Source organism: Oncorhynchus kisutch, linkage group LG10 (genome assembly GCF_002021735.2).
Source record: "Oncorhynchus kisutch isolate 150728-3 linkage group LG10, Okis_V2, whole genome shotgun sequence".
In the NCBI taxonomy this organism is placed as follows: domain Eukaryota; kingdom Metazoa; phylum Chordata; class Actinopteri; order Salmoniformes; family Salmonidae; genus Oncorhynchus; species Oncorhynchus kisutch.
In genome coordinates, this window is record NC_034183.2 from 735,653 (window position 1) to 751,886 (window position 16,234).

Below are 16,234 nucleotides of genomic sequence, written 5' to 3' on the forward strand. Positions count from 1 at the left end.
AGCTTCTACCACCAAGCCATACGACTGCTGAACAGCTTCTACCCCCAAGGGTTAATATTGTGGTTATCCTCTAGGTGGGGTTAGGGTTAATATTGTGGTTATCCTCTAGGTGGGGTTAGGGTTAATATTGTGGTTATCCTCTAGGTTAGGGTTAATATTGTGGTTATCCTCTAGGTGGGGTTAGGGTTAATATTGTGGTTATCCTCTAGGTGGGGTTAGGGTTAATATTGTGGTTATCCTCTAGGTTAGGGTTAATATTGTTGACATCCTCTAGGTTAGGGTTAATATTGTTGACATCCTCTAGGTTAGGGTTAATATTGTTGACATCCTCTAGGTTAGGGTTAATATTGTTGACATCCTCTAGGTTAGGGTTAATATTGTTGACATCCTCTAGGTTAGGGTTAATATTGTTGACATCCTCTAGGTTAGGGTTAATATTGTGGTTATCCTCTAGGTGGGGTTAGGGTTAATATTGTGGTTATCCTCTAGGTTAGGGTTAATATTGTTGACATCCTCTAGGTTAGGGTTAATATTGTTGACATCCTCTAGGTTAGGGTTAATATTGTGGTTATCCTCTAGGTGGGGCTAGGGTTAATATTGTGGTTATCCTCTAGGTGGGGTTAGGGTTAATATTGTGGTTATCCTCTAGGTGGGGATAGGGTTAATATTGTGGTTATCCTCTAGGCGGGGTTAGGGTTAATATTGTGGTTATCCTCTAGGTGGGGTTAGGGTTAATATTGTGGTTATCCTCTAGGTGGGGATAGGGTTAATATTGTGGTTATCCTCTAGGTGGGGTTAGGGTTAATATTGTGGTTATCCTCTAGGTGGGGTTAGGGTTAATATTGTTGACATCCTCTAGGTTAGGGTTAATATTGTTGACATCCTCTAGGTTAGGGTTAATATTGTGGTTAGCCTCTAGGTGGGGTTAGGGTTAATATTGTGGTTATCCTCTAGGTTAGGGTTAATATTGTGGTTATCCTCTAGGTGGGGTTAGGGTTAATATTGTGGTTATCCTCTAGGTGGGGTTAGGGTTAATATTGTGGTTATCCTCTAGGTGGGGTTAGGGTTAGTATTGTGGTTATCCTCTAGGTTAGGGTTAATATTGTTGACATCCTCTAGGTTAGGGTTAATATTGTTGACATCCTCTAGGTTAGGGTTAATATTGTTGACATCCTCTAGGTTAGGGTTAATATTGTGGTTATCCTCTAGGTGGGGTTAGGGTTAATATTGTGGTTATCCTCTAGGTGGGGTTAGGGTTAATATTGTGGTTAGCCTCTAGGTTAGGGTTAATATTGTGGTTAGCCTCTAGGTTAGGGTTAATATTGTGGTTATCCTCTAGGTTAGGGTTAATATTGTTGACATCCTCTAGGTTAGGGTTAATATTGTTGACATCCTCTAGGTTAGGGTTAATATTGTGGTTATCCTCTAGGTGGGGTTAGGGTTAATATTGTGGTTATCCTTTAGGTGGGGGAGATATGAGATATGAGTCTCCAGCTTCAGAGATTTTTGTAGTTCGTTCCAGTCATTGGCAGCAGAGAACTGGAAGGAAATGCGGCCAAAGTAGGAATTGGCTTTTAGGATGACCAGTGAGATATACCTGCTGGAGCGCGTGCTACGAGTGGGTGCTGCTATGGTGACCAGTGAACTGAGAAGGCGGGGCTTTACCTAGAAAAGACTTGTAGATGACCTGGAGCCAGTGGGTTTGGCGACGAGTATGAAGCGATGGCCAGCCAACGAGAGCGTACAGGTCACAATGGTGGGTAGGTAGTATATGGGGCTTTGGTGACAAAACGGATGGCACTGTGATAGACTGCATCCAATTTGTTGAGCAGAGTGTTGGAGGCTATTTTATAGATGACATCACCGAAGTCGAGGATCGGTAGGATGGTCAGTTTTACGAGGGTATGTTTGGCAGCATGAGTGAAGGATGCTTTGTTGCGAAATAGGAAGCCGATTCTAGATTTAATTTTGGATTGGAGATGCTTAATGTGAGTCTGGAAGGAGAGTTGACAGTCTAACCAGACACCTAGGTATTTGTAGTTGTCCATATATTCTAAGTCCGAGCCGTCCAGAGTAGTGATCTTGGACAGGTGGGCAGGTGCAGGCAGCGATCGGTTGAAGAGCATGCATTTAGTTTTACTTGCATTTAAGAGCAGTTGGAGGCCACGGAAAGAGTGTTGTATGGCATTGAAGCTCATCAGGAGGTTAGTTAACACAGTGTCCAAAGAAGGGCCAGATGTATACAGAATGGTGTCATCTGCGTAGAGGTGGATCAGAGAATCACCAGCAGCAAGAGCGACATCATTGATGTATACAGAGAAGAGAGTCTTACAAGAGTCTAACACCTAATGCTAACCCTAACCACATCACCCCTAACCACATCACCCCTAACCACATCACATCTAACCACATCACACCTAAACCTAACTACCCAGTCAGTTAGAATACCTCATGATAAGCTCCAGACAACACTATCTACCACTACTACTATTTATCAACCTCTGTCTTTTAATTTGAACTCACATTCTCCGGTATTTGAGAAATATTACGTACTGAATAATTCCATGACACTATTTACCACCACAAGCCGATGCTGACACTAAGGCTGCATTCAACGAGCGATGGCCATAAGAACCAGAAAATGCTCATCCTAGTGGCCGGTGATTTTAATGCAGGGATTAACAGTAAAAAAAATACTAAGTAGAAGTAGAAGTCAAATGACGCAGATGAGTTTCCTGCCATCCAGGACCTCTATACCAGGCATGTCAGAGGAAGGCCCTGTATGCTACAGGACTGTTTTGCACAGACTGGAATATGTTCCGTGATTCTTCTGATGGCATTGAGGGCTAATACGGTATCAGTCACCGGCTTCATTAATAAGTGCATTGATGACGTCGTTCCCACAGTGACCCTTAGGGGTGTGTGCTTAGTCCCCTCCTGTATTCCCTGTTCACCCACGACTGCATGGCCACGCATGGCTCCAACACACATCATTAATTTTTCTGAAGACACGACAGTGGTGCCAGGACGACAACCTCTCACTCAACGTGAGCAAGACAAAGGAGCTTATCGTGGACTACAGGAAAATCAGGACCGAGCACGCCCCCATTCTCATCGATGGGGCTGTAGTGGAGCAGGTTGAGAGCTTCAAGTTCCTTGGTGTCCACATCGCTAAGGATTTATCAAGGTCCAACAACACCAAGACAATCATGAAGAGGTTACGACAACGCCTATTCTCCATCTGGAGGCAAAAAAAGATTTGGGACCACAGATCCTCAAAAGGTTACACAGCTGCACCATTGAGAGCATGGTTGCATCACCACTTGATATGCTGCACGGCATCCAACTGCAAGGCGCTACAGAGGGTAGTGCGTATGGCCCAGTAATCACTTGGTCCGAGTTTCTTGCCATACAGGACCTCTATACCAGGCGTGTCAAAGGAAGGCCCTAAACATTCCAAGCCATACGACTGCTGAACAGCTTCTACCCCCAAGCCATACGACTGCTGAACAGCTTCTACCCCCAAGCCATACGACTGCTGAACAGCTTCTACCCCCAAGCCATTAGACTGCTGAACAGCTTCTACCCCCAAGCCATCAGACTGCTGAACAGCTTCTACCCCCAAGCCATTGGACTGCTGAACAGCTTCTACCCCCAAGCCATTAGACTGCTGAACAGCTTCTACCCCCAAGCCATACGACTGCTGAACAGCTTCTACCCCCAAGCCATTAGACTGCTGAACAGCTTCTACCCCAAGCCATCAGACTGCTGAACAGCTTCTACCCCCAAGCCATCAGACTGCTGAACAGCTTCTACCCCCAAGCCATCAGACTGCTGAACAGCTTCTACCCCCAAGTCATACGGCAGCTGAACAGCTTCTACTCCAAAGCCATACCACTGCTGAACAGCTTCTACCCCCAAGCCATCAGACTGCTGAACAGCTTCTACCCCCAAGCCATACGACTGCTGAACAGCTTCTACCACCAAGCCATCAGACTGCTGAACAGCTTCTACCCCAAGCCATACCACTGCTGAACAGCTTCTACCCCCCAAGCCATACCACTGCTGAACAGCTTCTACCCCCAAGCCATCAGACTGCTGAACAGCTTCTACCCCAAGCCATACGACTGCTGAACAGCTTCTACCACCAAGCCATACGACTGCTGAACAGCTTCTACCACCAAGCCATACGACTGCTGAACAGCTTCTACCCCCAAGGGTTAATATTGTGGTTATCCTCTAGGTGGGGTTAGGGTTAATATTGTGGTTATCCTCTAGGTGGGGTTAGGGTTAATATTGTGGTTATCCTCTAGGTTAGGGTTAATATTGTGGTTATCCTCTAGGTGGGGTTAGGGTTAATATTGTGGTTATCCTCTAGGTGGGGTTAGGGTTAATATTGTGGTTATCCTCTAGGTTAGGGTTAATATTGTTGACATCCTCTAGGTTAGGGTTAATATTGTTGACATCCTCTAGGTTAGGGTTAATATTGTTGACATCCTCTAGGTTAGGGTTAATATTGTTGACATCCTCTAGGTTAGGGTTAATATTGTTGACATCCTCTAGGTTAGGGTTAATATTGTTGACATCCTCTAGGTTAGGGTTAATATTGTGGTTATCCTCTAGGTGGGGTTAGGGTTAATATTGTGGTTATCCTCTAGGTTAGGGTTAATATTGTTGACATCCTCTAGGTTAGGGTTAATATTGTTGACATCCTCTAGGTTAGGGTTAATATTGTGGTTATCCTCTAGGTGGGGCTAGGGTTAATATTGTGGTTATCCTCTAGGTGGGGTTAGGGTTAATATTGTGGTTATCCTCTAGGTGGGGATAGGGTTAATATTGTGGTTATCCTCTAGGCGGGGTTAGGGTTAATATTGTGGTTATCCTCTAGGTGGGGTTAGGGTTAATATTGTGGTTATCCTCTAGGTGGGGATAGGGTTAATATTGTGGTTATCCTCTAGGTGGGGTTAGGGTTAATATTGTGGTTATCCTCTAGGTGGGGTTAGGGTTAATATTGTTGACATCCTCTAGGTTAGGGTTAATATTGTTGACATCCTCTAGGTTAGGGTTAATATTGTGGTTAGCCTCTAGGTGGGGTTAGGGTTAATATTGTGGTTATCCTCTAGGTTAGGGTTAATATTGTGGTTATCCTCTAGGTGGGGTTAGGGTTAATATTGTGGTTATCCTCTAGGTGGGGTTAGGGTTAATATTGTGGTTATCCTCTAGGTGGGGTTAGGGTTAATATTGTGGTTATCCTCTAGGTGGGGTTAGGGTTAGTATTGTGGTTATCCTCTAGGTTAGGGTTAATATTGTTGACATCCTCTAGGTTAGGGTTAATATTGTTGACATCCTCTAGGTTAGGGTTAATATTGTTGACATCCTCTAGGTTAGGGTTAATATTGTGGTTATCCTCTAGGTGGGGTTAGGGTTAATATTGTGGTTATCCTCTAGGTGGGGTTAGGGTTAATATTGTGGTTAGCCTCTAGGTTAGGGTTAATATTGTGGTTAGCCTCTAGGTTAGGGTTAATATTGTGGTTATCCTCTAGGTTAGGGTTAATATTGTTGACATCCTCTAGGTTAGGGTTAATATTGTTGACATCCTCTAGGTTAGGGTTAATATTGTGGTTATCCTCTAGGTGGGGTTAGGGTTAATATTGTGGTTATCCTTTAGGTGGGGTTAGGGTTAATATTGTGGTTAGCCTCTAGGTGGGGTTAGGGTTAATATTGTGGTTATCCTCTAGGTGGGGTTAGGGTTAATATTGTGGTTATCCTCTAGGTGGGGTTAGGGTTAATATTGTGGTTATCCTCTAGGTTAGGGTTAATATTGTTGACATCCTCTAGGTTAGGGTTAATATTGTTGACATCCTCTAGGTTAGGGTTAATATTGTTGACATCCTCTAGGTTAGGGTTAATATTGTTGACATCCTCTAGGTTAGGGTTAATATTGTTGACATCCTCTAGGTTAGGGTTAATATTGTGGTTATCCTCTAGGTGGGGTTAGGGTTAATATTGTGGTTATCCTCTAGGTTAGGGTTAATATTGTTGACATCCTCTAGGTTAGGGTTAATATTGTTGACATCCTCTAGGTTAGGGTTAATATTGTGGTTATCCTCTAGGTGGGGCTAGGGTTAATATTGTGGTTATCCTCTAGGTGGGGTTAGGGTTAATATTGTGGTTATCCTCTAGGTGGGGATAGGGTTAATATTGTGGTTATCCTCTAGGCGGGGTTAGGGTTAATATTGTGGTTATCCTCTAGGTGGGGTTAGGGTTAATATTGTTGACATCCTCTAGGTTAGGGTTAATATTGTTGACATCCTCTAGGTTAGGGTTAATATTGTGGTTAGCCTCTAGGTGGGGTTAGGGTTAATATTGTGGTTATCCTCTAGGTGGGGTTAGGGTTAATATTGTGGTTATCCTCTAGGTGGGGTTAGGGTTAATATTGTGGTTATCCTCTAGGTGGGGTTAGGGTTAATATTGTGGTTATCCTCTAGGTGGGGTTAGGGTTAGTATTGTGGTTATCCTCTAGGTTAGGGTTAATATTGTTGACATCCTCTAGGTTAGGGTTAATATTGTTGACATCCTCTAGGTTAGGGTTAATATTGTTGACATCCTCTAGGTTAGGGTTAATATTGTGGTTATCCTCTAGGTGGGGCTAGGGTTAATATTGTGGTTATCCTCTAGGTGGGGTTAGGGTTAATATTGTGGTTATCCTCTAGGTGGGGATAGGGTTAATATTGTGGTTATCCTCTAGGCGGGGTTAGGGTTAATATTGTGGTTATCCTCTAGGTGGGGTTAGGGTTAATATTGTGGTTATCCTCTAGGTGGGGATAGGGTTAATATTGTGGTTATCCTCTAGGTGGGGTTAGGGTTAATATTGTGGTTATCCTCTAGGTGGGGTTAGGGTTAATATTGTGGTTATCCTCTAGGTGGGGTTAGGGTTAATATTGTTGACATCCTCTAGGTTAGGGTTAATATTGTTGACATCCTCTAGGTTAGGGTTAATATTGTGGTTAGCCTCTAGGTGGGGTTAGGGTTAATATTGTGGTTATCCTCTAGGTTAGGGTTAATATTGTGGTTATCCTCTAGGTGGGGTTAGGGTTAATATTGTGGTTATCCTCTAGGTGGGGTTAGGGTTAATATTGTGGTTATCCTCTAGGTGGGGTTAGGGTTAGTATTGTGGTTATCCTCTAGGTTAGGGTTAATATTGTTGACATCCTCTAGGTTAGGGTTAATATTGTTGACATCCTCTAGGTTAGGGTTAATATTGTTGACATCCTCTAGGTTAGGGTTAATATTGTGGTTATCCTCTAGGTGGGGTTAGGGTTAATATTGTGGTTATCCTCTAGGTGGGGTTAGGGTTAATATTGTGGTTATCCTCTAGGTGGGGTTAGGGTTAATATTGTGGTTAGCCTCTAGGTTAGGGTTAATATTGTGGTTAGCCTCTAGGTTAGGGTTAATATTGTGGTTATCCTCTAGGTTAGGGTTAATATTGTTGACATCCTCTAGGTTAGGGTTAATATTGTTGACATCCTCTAGGTTAGGGTTAATATTGTGGTTATCCTCTAGGTGGGGTTAGGGTTAATATTGTGGTTATCCTTTAGGTGGGGTTAGGGTTAATATTGTGGTTAGCCTCTAGGTGGGGTTAGGGTTAATATTGTGGTTATCCTCTAGGTTAGGGTTAATATTGTGGTTATCCTCTAGGTGGGGTTAGGGTTAATATTGTGGTTATCCTCTAGGTGGGGTTAGGGTTAATATTGTGGTTATCCTCTAGGTTAGGGTTAATATTGTGGTTATCCTCTAGGTTAGGGTTAATATTGTGGTTATCCTCTAGGTGGGGTTAGGGTTAATATTGTGGTTATCCTCTAGGTGGGGTTAGGGTTAGTATTGTGGTTATCCTCTAGGTTAAGGTTAATATTGTTGACATCCTCTAGGTTAGGGTTAATATTGTGGTTATCCTCTAGGTTAGGGTTAATATTGTGGTTATCCTCTAGGTGGGGTTAGAGTTAATATTGTGGTTATCCTCTAGGTGGGGTTAGGGTTAATATTGTGGTTATCCTCTAGGTGGGGTTAGGGTTAATATTGAAGTTATCCTCTAGGTGGGGTTAGGGTTAATATTGTGGTTATCCTCTAGGTGGGGATAGGGTTAATATTGTTGACATCCTCTAGGTTAGGGTTAATATTGTGGTTAGCCTCTAGGTGGGGTTAGGGTTAATATTGTGGTTATCTTCTAGGTTAGGGTTAATATTGTGGTTATCCTCTAGGTGGGGTTAGGGTTAATATTGTGGTTATCCTCTAGGTGGGGTTAGGGTTAATATTGTGGTTATCCTCTAGGTGGGGTTAGGGTTAATATTGTGGTTAGCCTCTAGGTTAGGGTTAATATTGTGGTTAGCCTCTAGGTTAGGGTTAATATTGTGGTTATCCTCTAGGTTAGGGTTAATATCGCTCTAGGTTTGGGTTAATATTGTTGACATCCTCTAGGTGGGGTTAATATTGTGGTTAGCCTCTAGGTGGGGTTAGGGTTAATATTGTGGTTATCCTCTAGGTGGGGTTAGGGTTAATATTGTGGTTAGCCTCTAGGTTAGGGTTAATATTGTGGTTAGCCTCTAGGTTAGGGTTAATATTGTGGTTATCCTCTAGGTTAGGGTTAATATTGTTGACATCCTCTAGGTTAGGGTTAATATTGTTGACATCCTCTAGGTTAGGGTTAATATTGTGGTTATCCTCTAGGTGGGGTTAGGGTTAATATTGTGGTTATCCTTTAGGTGGGGTTAGGGTTAATATTGTGGTTAGCCTCTAGGTGGGGTTAGGGTTAATATTGTGGTTATCCTCTAGGTTAGGGTTAATATTGTGGTTATCCTCTAGGTGGGGTTAGGGTTAATATTGTGGTTATCCTCTAGGTGGGGTTAGGGTTAATATTGTGGTTATCCTCTAGGTTAGGGTTAATATTGTGGTTATCCTCTAGGTTAGGGTTAATATTGTGGTTATCCTCTAGGTGGGGTTAGGGTTAATATTGTGGTTATCCTCTAGGTGGGGTTAGGGTTAGTATTGTGGTTATCCTCTAGGTTAAGGTTAATATTGTTGACATCCTCTAGGTTAGGGTTAATATTGTGGTTATCCTCTAGGTTAGGGTTAATATTGTGGTTATCCTCTAGGTGGGGTTAGAGTTAATATTGTGGTTATCCTCTAGGTGGGGTTAGGGTTAATATTGTGGTTATCCTCTAGGTGGGGTTAGGGTTAATATTGAAGTTATCCTCTAGGTGGGGTTAGGGTTAATATTGTGGTTATCCTCTAGGTGGGGATAGGGTTAATATTGTTGACATCCTCTAGGTTAGGGTTAATATTGTGGTTAGCCTCTAGGTGGGGTTAGGGTTAATATTGTGGTTATCTTCTAGGTTAGGGTTAATATTGTGGTTATCCTCTAGGTGGGGTTAGGGTTAATATTGTGGTTATCCTCTAGGTGGGGTTAGGGTTAATATTGTGGTTATCCTCTAGGTGGGGTTAGGGTTAATATTGTGGTTAGCCTCTAGGTTAGGGTTAATATTGTGGTTAGCCTCTAGGTTAGGGTTAATATTGTGGTTAGCCTCTAGGTTAGGGTTAATATTGTGGTTATCCTCTAGGTTAGGGTTAATATCGCTCTAGGTTTGGGTTAATATTGTTGACATCCTCTAGGTGGGGTTAATATTGTGGTTAGCCTCTAGGTGGGGTTAGGGTTAATATTGTGGTTATCCTCTAGGTGGGGTTAGGGTTAATATTGTGGTTATCCTCTAGGTGGGGTTAGAGTTAATATTGTGGTTATCCTCTAGGTGGGGTTAGGGTTAATATTGTGGTTAGCCTCTAGGTGGGGTTAGGGTTAATATTGTGGTTATCCTCTAGGTTAGGGTTAATATTGTGGTTATCCTCTAGGTGGGGTTAGGGTTAATATTGTGGTTATCCTCTAGGTTAGGGTTAATATTGTGGTTATCCTCTAGGTGGGGTTAGGGTTAGTATTGTGGTTATCCTCTATTTTAAGGTTAATATTGTTGACATCCTCTAGGTTAGGGTTAATATTGTGGTTATCCTCTAGGTTAGGGTTAATATTGTGGTTATCCTCTAGGTTAGGGTTAATATTGTGGTTATCCTCTAGGTGGGGTTAGAGTTAATATTGTGGTTATCCTCTAGGTGGGGTTAGGGTTAATATTGTGGTTATCCTCTAGGTGGGGTTAGGGTTAATATTGAAGTTATCCTCTAGGTGGGGTTAGGGTTAATATTGTGGTTATCCTCTAGGTGGGGATAGGGTTAATATTGTTGACATCCTCTAGGTTAGGGTTAATATTGTGGTTAGCCTCTAGGTGGGGTTAGGGTTAATATTGTGGTTATCCTCTAGGTTAGGGTTAATATTGTGGTTATCCTCTAGGTGGGGTTAGGGTTAATATTGTGGTTAGCCTCTAGGTTAGGGTTAATATTGTGGTTAGCCTCTAGGTGGGGTTAGGGTTAATATTGTGGTTATCCTCTAGGTTAGGGTTAGTATTGTGGTTATCCTCTAGGTTAGGGTTAATATTGTTGACATCCTCTAGGTGGGGTTAGGGTTAATATTGTGGTTATCCTCTAGGTTAGGGTTAGTATTGTGGTTATCCTCTAGGTTAGGGTTAATATTGTTGACATCCTCTAGGTTAGGGTTAATATTGTGGTTATCCTCTAGGTTAGGGTTAATATTGTTGACATCCTCTAGGTTAGGGTTAATATTGTTGACATCCTCTAGGTTAGGGTTAATATTGTGGTTAGCCTCTAGGTGGGGTTAGGGTTAATATTGTTGACATCCTCTAGGTTAGGGTTAATATTGTGGTTAGCCTCTAGGTGGGGTTAGGGTTAATTTTGTGGTTATCCTCTAGGTTAGGGTTAATATTGTGGTTATCTTCTAGGTGGGGTTAGGGTTAATATTGTGGTTATCCTCTAGGTGGGGTTAGGGTTAATATTGTGGTTATCCTCTAGGTGGGGTTAGGGTTAATATTGTGGTTATCCTCTAGGTGGGGTTAGGGTTAATATTGTGGTTATCCTCTAGGTGGGGTTAGGGTTAATATTGTGGTTATCCTCTCGGTGGGGTTAGGGTTAATATTGTGGTTATCCTCTAGGTGGGGTTAGGGTTAATATTGTGGTTATCCTCTAGGGTAGGGTTAATATTGTGATTACCTTCTAGGTTGGGGAGATCAATGAGCAGCTGAGCATGCTGATGGAGACCATCCAGGCCAAAGACGAGGTCATCATTAAACTGTCCCAGACACCCCCTCAGGGAGCAGACGGGACCACCCCCCTGCTGCAGGACTGCAGCTCAGCTCCACCCCCCGCCAGCCAGCAGCAGGAGATAAACAATCTGAAGGTACAAACAGGGCTGGGGGGGGGGGGGGGGGTTGGGTCAGAACCACACAGTAATAATTATTGTGGGGGGGTTGGGTCAGAACCATACAGTAATAACTCTGGTGGGGGGGGGGGGGTTGGGTCAGAACCACATAGTAAGAACTCTGGTGGGGGGGGGGGGGTTGGTTCAGAACCACACAGTAATAACTCTGGTGGGGGGGTTGGGTCAGAACCACACAGTAAGAACTCTGGTGGGGTGGGTCAGAACCACACAGTAATAATTATTGTGGGGGGGTTGGGTCAGAACCATACAGTAATAACTCTGGTGGGGGGGCGGGGGGGGGGGGGGGGGGTCAGAACCACACAGTAATAACTCTGGTGGGGGGGTTGGGTCAGAACCACACAGTAATAATTATTGTGGGGGGTCAGAACCACACAGTAATAACTCTGGTGGGAGGTTGGGTCAGAAGCACACAGTAATAACTCTGGTGTGGGGGGGGGGGGTCAGAACCACACAGTAATAATTATTGTGGGGGGGTTGGGTCAGAACCATGCAGTAATAACTCTGGTGGGGGGGGGGTTGGGTCAGAACCACACTATAATAACTCTGGTGGGGGGTCAGAACCATACAGTAATAACTCTGGTGTGGGGGGGGGGGGGGGTCAGAACCACACAGTAATAATTATTGTGGGGGGTCAGAACCACACAGTAATAACTCTGGTGGGAGGTTGGGTCAGAAGCACACAGTAATAACTCTGGTGTGGGGGGGGGGGGTCAGAACCACACAGTAATAATTATTGTGGGGGGGTTGGGTCAGAACCATGCAGTAATAACTCTGGTGGGGGGGGTTGGGTCAGAACCACACTATAATAACTCTGGTGGGGGGTCAGAACCATACAGTAATAACTCTGGTGTGGGGGGGGGGGGGTCAGAACCACACAGTAATAATTATTGTGGGGGGGTTGGGTCAGAACCATGCAGTAATAACTCTGGTGGGGGGGGGGGTTGGGTCAGAACCACACAGTAATAATTATTGTGGGGGGTCAGAACCATACAGTAATAACTCTGGTGGGGGGTTTGGGTCAGAACCACACAGTAATAATTATTGTGGGGGGTCAGAACCACACAGTAATAACTCTGGTGGGAGGTTGGGTCAGAAGCACACAGTAATAACTCTGGTGTGGGGGGGGGGGGGGGTCAGAACCACACAGTAATAATTATTGTGGGGGGGTTGGGTCAGAACCATGCAGTAATAACTCTGGTGGGGGGGGTTGGGTCAGAACCACACTATAATAACTCTGGTGGGGGGTCAGAACCATACAGTAATAACTCTGGTGTGGGGGGGGGGGGGGTCAGAACCACACAGTAATAATTATTGTGGGGGGGTTGGGTCAGAACCATGCAGTAATAACTCTGGTGGGGGGGGGGGTTGGGTCAGAACCACACAGTAATAATTATTGTGGGGGGTCAGAACCATACAGTAATAACTCTGGTGGGGGGTTTGGGTCAGAACCACACAGTAATAATTATTGTGGGGGGTCAGAACCATACAGTAATAACTCTGGTGGGAGGTTGGGTCAGAACCACACAGTAATAACTCTGGGGATGGGGGGTTGGGTCAGAACCACACAATAATAACTCTGGGGGGGGTCAGAACCACACAGTAATAATTATTGTGGTGGGTCAGAACCACATTAATAATTCTAGTGGGGGGGTTGGGTCAGAACCACACAGTAGTAATTCTTGTGGGGGGTCAGAACCACACAGTAATAATTATTGTGGGGGGTCAGAACCACACAGTAATAACTCTGGAGGGGAGGGTTGGGTCAGAACCACACAGTAATAACTCTGGGGAGGGGGGGTTGGGTCAGAACCACACAGTAAGAACTCTGGGGAGGGGGGGGGGGGGGGGGGGTCAGAACCACACATTAATAACTCTGGGTGGTGGAGGTCAGAACCACACAATAATAACTCTGGGGGGGGTTAGAACCACACAATAATAACTCTGGGGGGGGTCAGAACCACACAATAATAACTCTGGGGGGGGGTCAGAACCACACAATAATAACTCTGGGGGGGGGGGGGGGGGGGGGTCAGAACCACACAGTAATAATTATTGTGGGGGGTCAGAACCACACAGTAATAACTCTGGGGGGGAGGGTTGGGTCAGAACCACACAGTAATAACTCTGGTGGGGGGGTTGGGTCAGAACCACACAGTAATAATTATTGTGGGGGATCAGAACCACACAGTAATAACTCTGGAGGGGAGGGTTGGGTCAGAACCACACAGTAGTAATTCTTGTGGGGGGTCAGAACCACACAGTAATAACTCTGGTGGGGGGGGTCAGAACCACACAATAATAACTCTGGGGGGAGGGGGGGGGTCAGAACCACACAATAATAACTCTGGGGGGGGGGGTCAGAACCACACAATAATAACTCTGGGGGGGGGGGTCAGAACCACACAATAATAACTCTGGGGAGGGGGGGGGGTCTTAACCACACAGTAATAATTATTGTGGGGGGTCAGAACCACACAGTAATAACTCTGGGGGGGAGGGTTGGGTCAGAACCACACAGTAATAACTCTGGTGGGGGGGTTGGGTCAGAACCACACAGTAGTAATTCTTGTGGGGGGTCAGAACCACACAGTAATAATTATTGTGGGGGGTCAGAACCACACAGTAATAACTCTGGAGGGGAGGGTTGGGTCAGAACCACACAGTAGTACTTATTGTGGGGGGTCAGAACCACACAGTAATAACTCTGGTGGGGGGGGGGGGTCAGAACCACACAGTAATAACTCAACTGAACACAGCTAATATCCTATTTCTCATGTTATGACAGTTTTTATGATGCTTATAAAATGGTATTTCCATTTCAGGACAGTGTTCAAGGCTATAAATCCCAGAACAAGTTCCTGAATAAGGAGATCCTGGAGCTGACTATTCTACTAAGGAACGCTGAGGCCAGGGAGAGATCTCTGGAGGTTAAGGTACTACTGGGCTGCAGGACTACTGGTTTGGTGCTGTTGGTGTGTACTAAATCAAATCAAATCAAATGTATTTATATAGCCCTTCGTACATCAGCTGATATCTCAAAGTGCTGTACAGAAACCCAGCCTAAAACCCCAAACAGCAAGCAATGCAGGTGTAGAAGCACGTACTGGGGTACAGGACTACTGGTTTGGTGCTGTTGGTGTGTACTACTGGGGTACAGGACTACTGGTTTGGTGCTGTTGGTGTGTACTACTGGTTTGGTGCTGCTGGTGTGTACTACTGGGTTATAGGACTACTGGTTTGGAGCTGTTGCTGTGTACTACTGGGGTTCATGACTACTGGTTTGGTGCTGTTGGTGTGTACTACTGGGGTGCAGGACTGCTGGTTTGGTGCTGTTTGTGTGTACTACTGGGTTACAGGACTACTGGTTTGGTGCTGTTGGTGTGTACTACTGGGTTACAGGACTACTGGTTTGGTGCTGTTGGTGTGTACTACTGGGTTACAGGACTACTGGTTTGGTGCTGTTGGTGTGTACTGCTGGGGTACAGGACTACTGGTTTGGTGCTGTTGGTGTGTACTACTGGGTTACAGGACTACTGGTTTGGTGCTGTTGGTGTGTACTACTGGGTTACAGGACTACTGGTTTGGTGCTGTTGGTGTGTACTACTGGGTTACAGGACTACTGGTTTGGTACTGTTGGTGTGTACTACTGGTTTGGTGCTGTTGGTGTGTACTACTGGGGTACAGGACTACTGGTTTGGTGCTGAGGTTGGTTTTAATTGGTTGGTGTGTGGATGGTTTTAATTGGTTGGTGTGTGGGTGTACAACCAGGAAGAAGTCAGTGCAGCTCTAACCTCAGCTGCTGCCCTCATTGCCCTGTCAACATTGCTCACTATGTTTATCTCTCTCTCTCTTCTCCTATCTCTTCTCCTCTCTGTGTGCGTCTGTCTGGGTTCCAGTATGTGGCGTTGGAGGCTAAAGTGTGTCAGGTTGAGAGTAAGTACCTGGTGCTGCTTCAGGACCTGAAGAACCCAGTGTGTTCCTCTTCAGAACAGAGTCCTGCCAGGGAGGTCATCTCTAGACTGTTGGAGGATGCACTGAACAACACTGACCCTACGGGACACGCCGTCTTTAAGCCACACCCTGTCAGGTAAACGCACACACACACACGCTCTACAGGTGGATAGCACCTGATCTGTACTGTTCCGTAAACAGAACCGAATTTTAAAAGTATGGGAACTGGTTAATAACGTTATTTTATGTTCTGGGCGTTGTTTTTCCAGTCCCACAAAAATGTCAACAAAGTTCCTTTGCAAAGCCCTCTGTCACTCGGGAGATGACTTACTGTAGCCTGCCAACGATGTTACAAGATGACTTACTGTAGCCTGCCAACGATGTTACAAGATGACTTACTGTAGTCTACCAACTATGTTACTAGATGACTTACTGTAGTCTACCAACGATGTTACAAGATAACGTATTGTAGCCTGCCAACGATGTTACAAGATGACTTACTGTAGTCTACCAACTATGTTACTAGATGACTTACTGTAGTCTACCAACAATGTTACAAGATGACTTACTGCAGTCTACCAACAATGTTACTAGATGACTTACTGTAGTCTACCAACGATGTTACAAGATGACTTATTGTAGCCTGCCAACGATGTTACAAGATTACTTACTGTAGCCTACCAACGATGTTACAAGATGACTTACTGTAGCCTACCAACAGTGTTACAAGATGACGTATTGTAGCCTACCAACGATGTTACAAGATGACTTACTGTAGCCTACCAACACTGTTACAAGATGACTTACTGTAGCCTACCAACGATCTTACAAGATGGTAGCCTACCAACAATAGTACAAGGTGACTTACTGTAGCCTACCAATGATGTTACA

The 16,234-nt window shown here is 44.7% G+C and overlaps 1 protein-coding gene across 1 annotated transcript in view; it reads left to right on the forward strand.

Annotated features, from left to right (window-relative positions):
• tbc1d2b (TBC1 domain family, member 2B) overlaps nt 1–16,234 on the forward strand; it is a 106,446-nt gene that overhangs the window by 64,199 nt on the left and 26,013 nt on the right. The window contains exons 7-9 of the mRNA XM_031832867.1: nt 11,171–11,350; nt 14,215–14,325; nt 15,289–15,479. Of these exons, the coding sequence (XP_031688727.1) occupies nt 11,171–11,350; nt 14,215–14,325; nt 15,289–15,479 (482 nt within the window). The remainder of the gene's footprint in view (nt 1–11,170; nt 11,351–14,214; nt 14,326–15,288; nt 15,480–16,234) is intronic.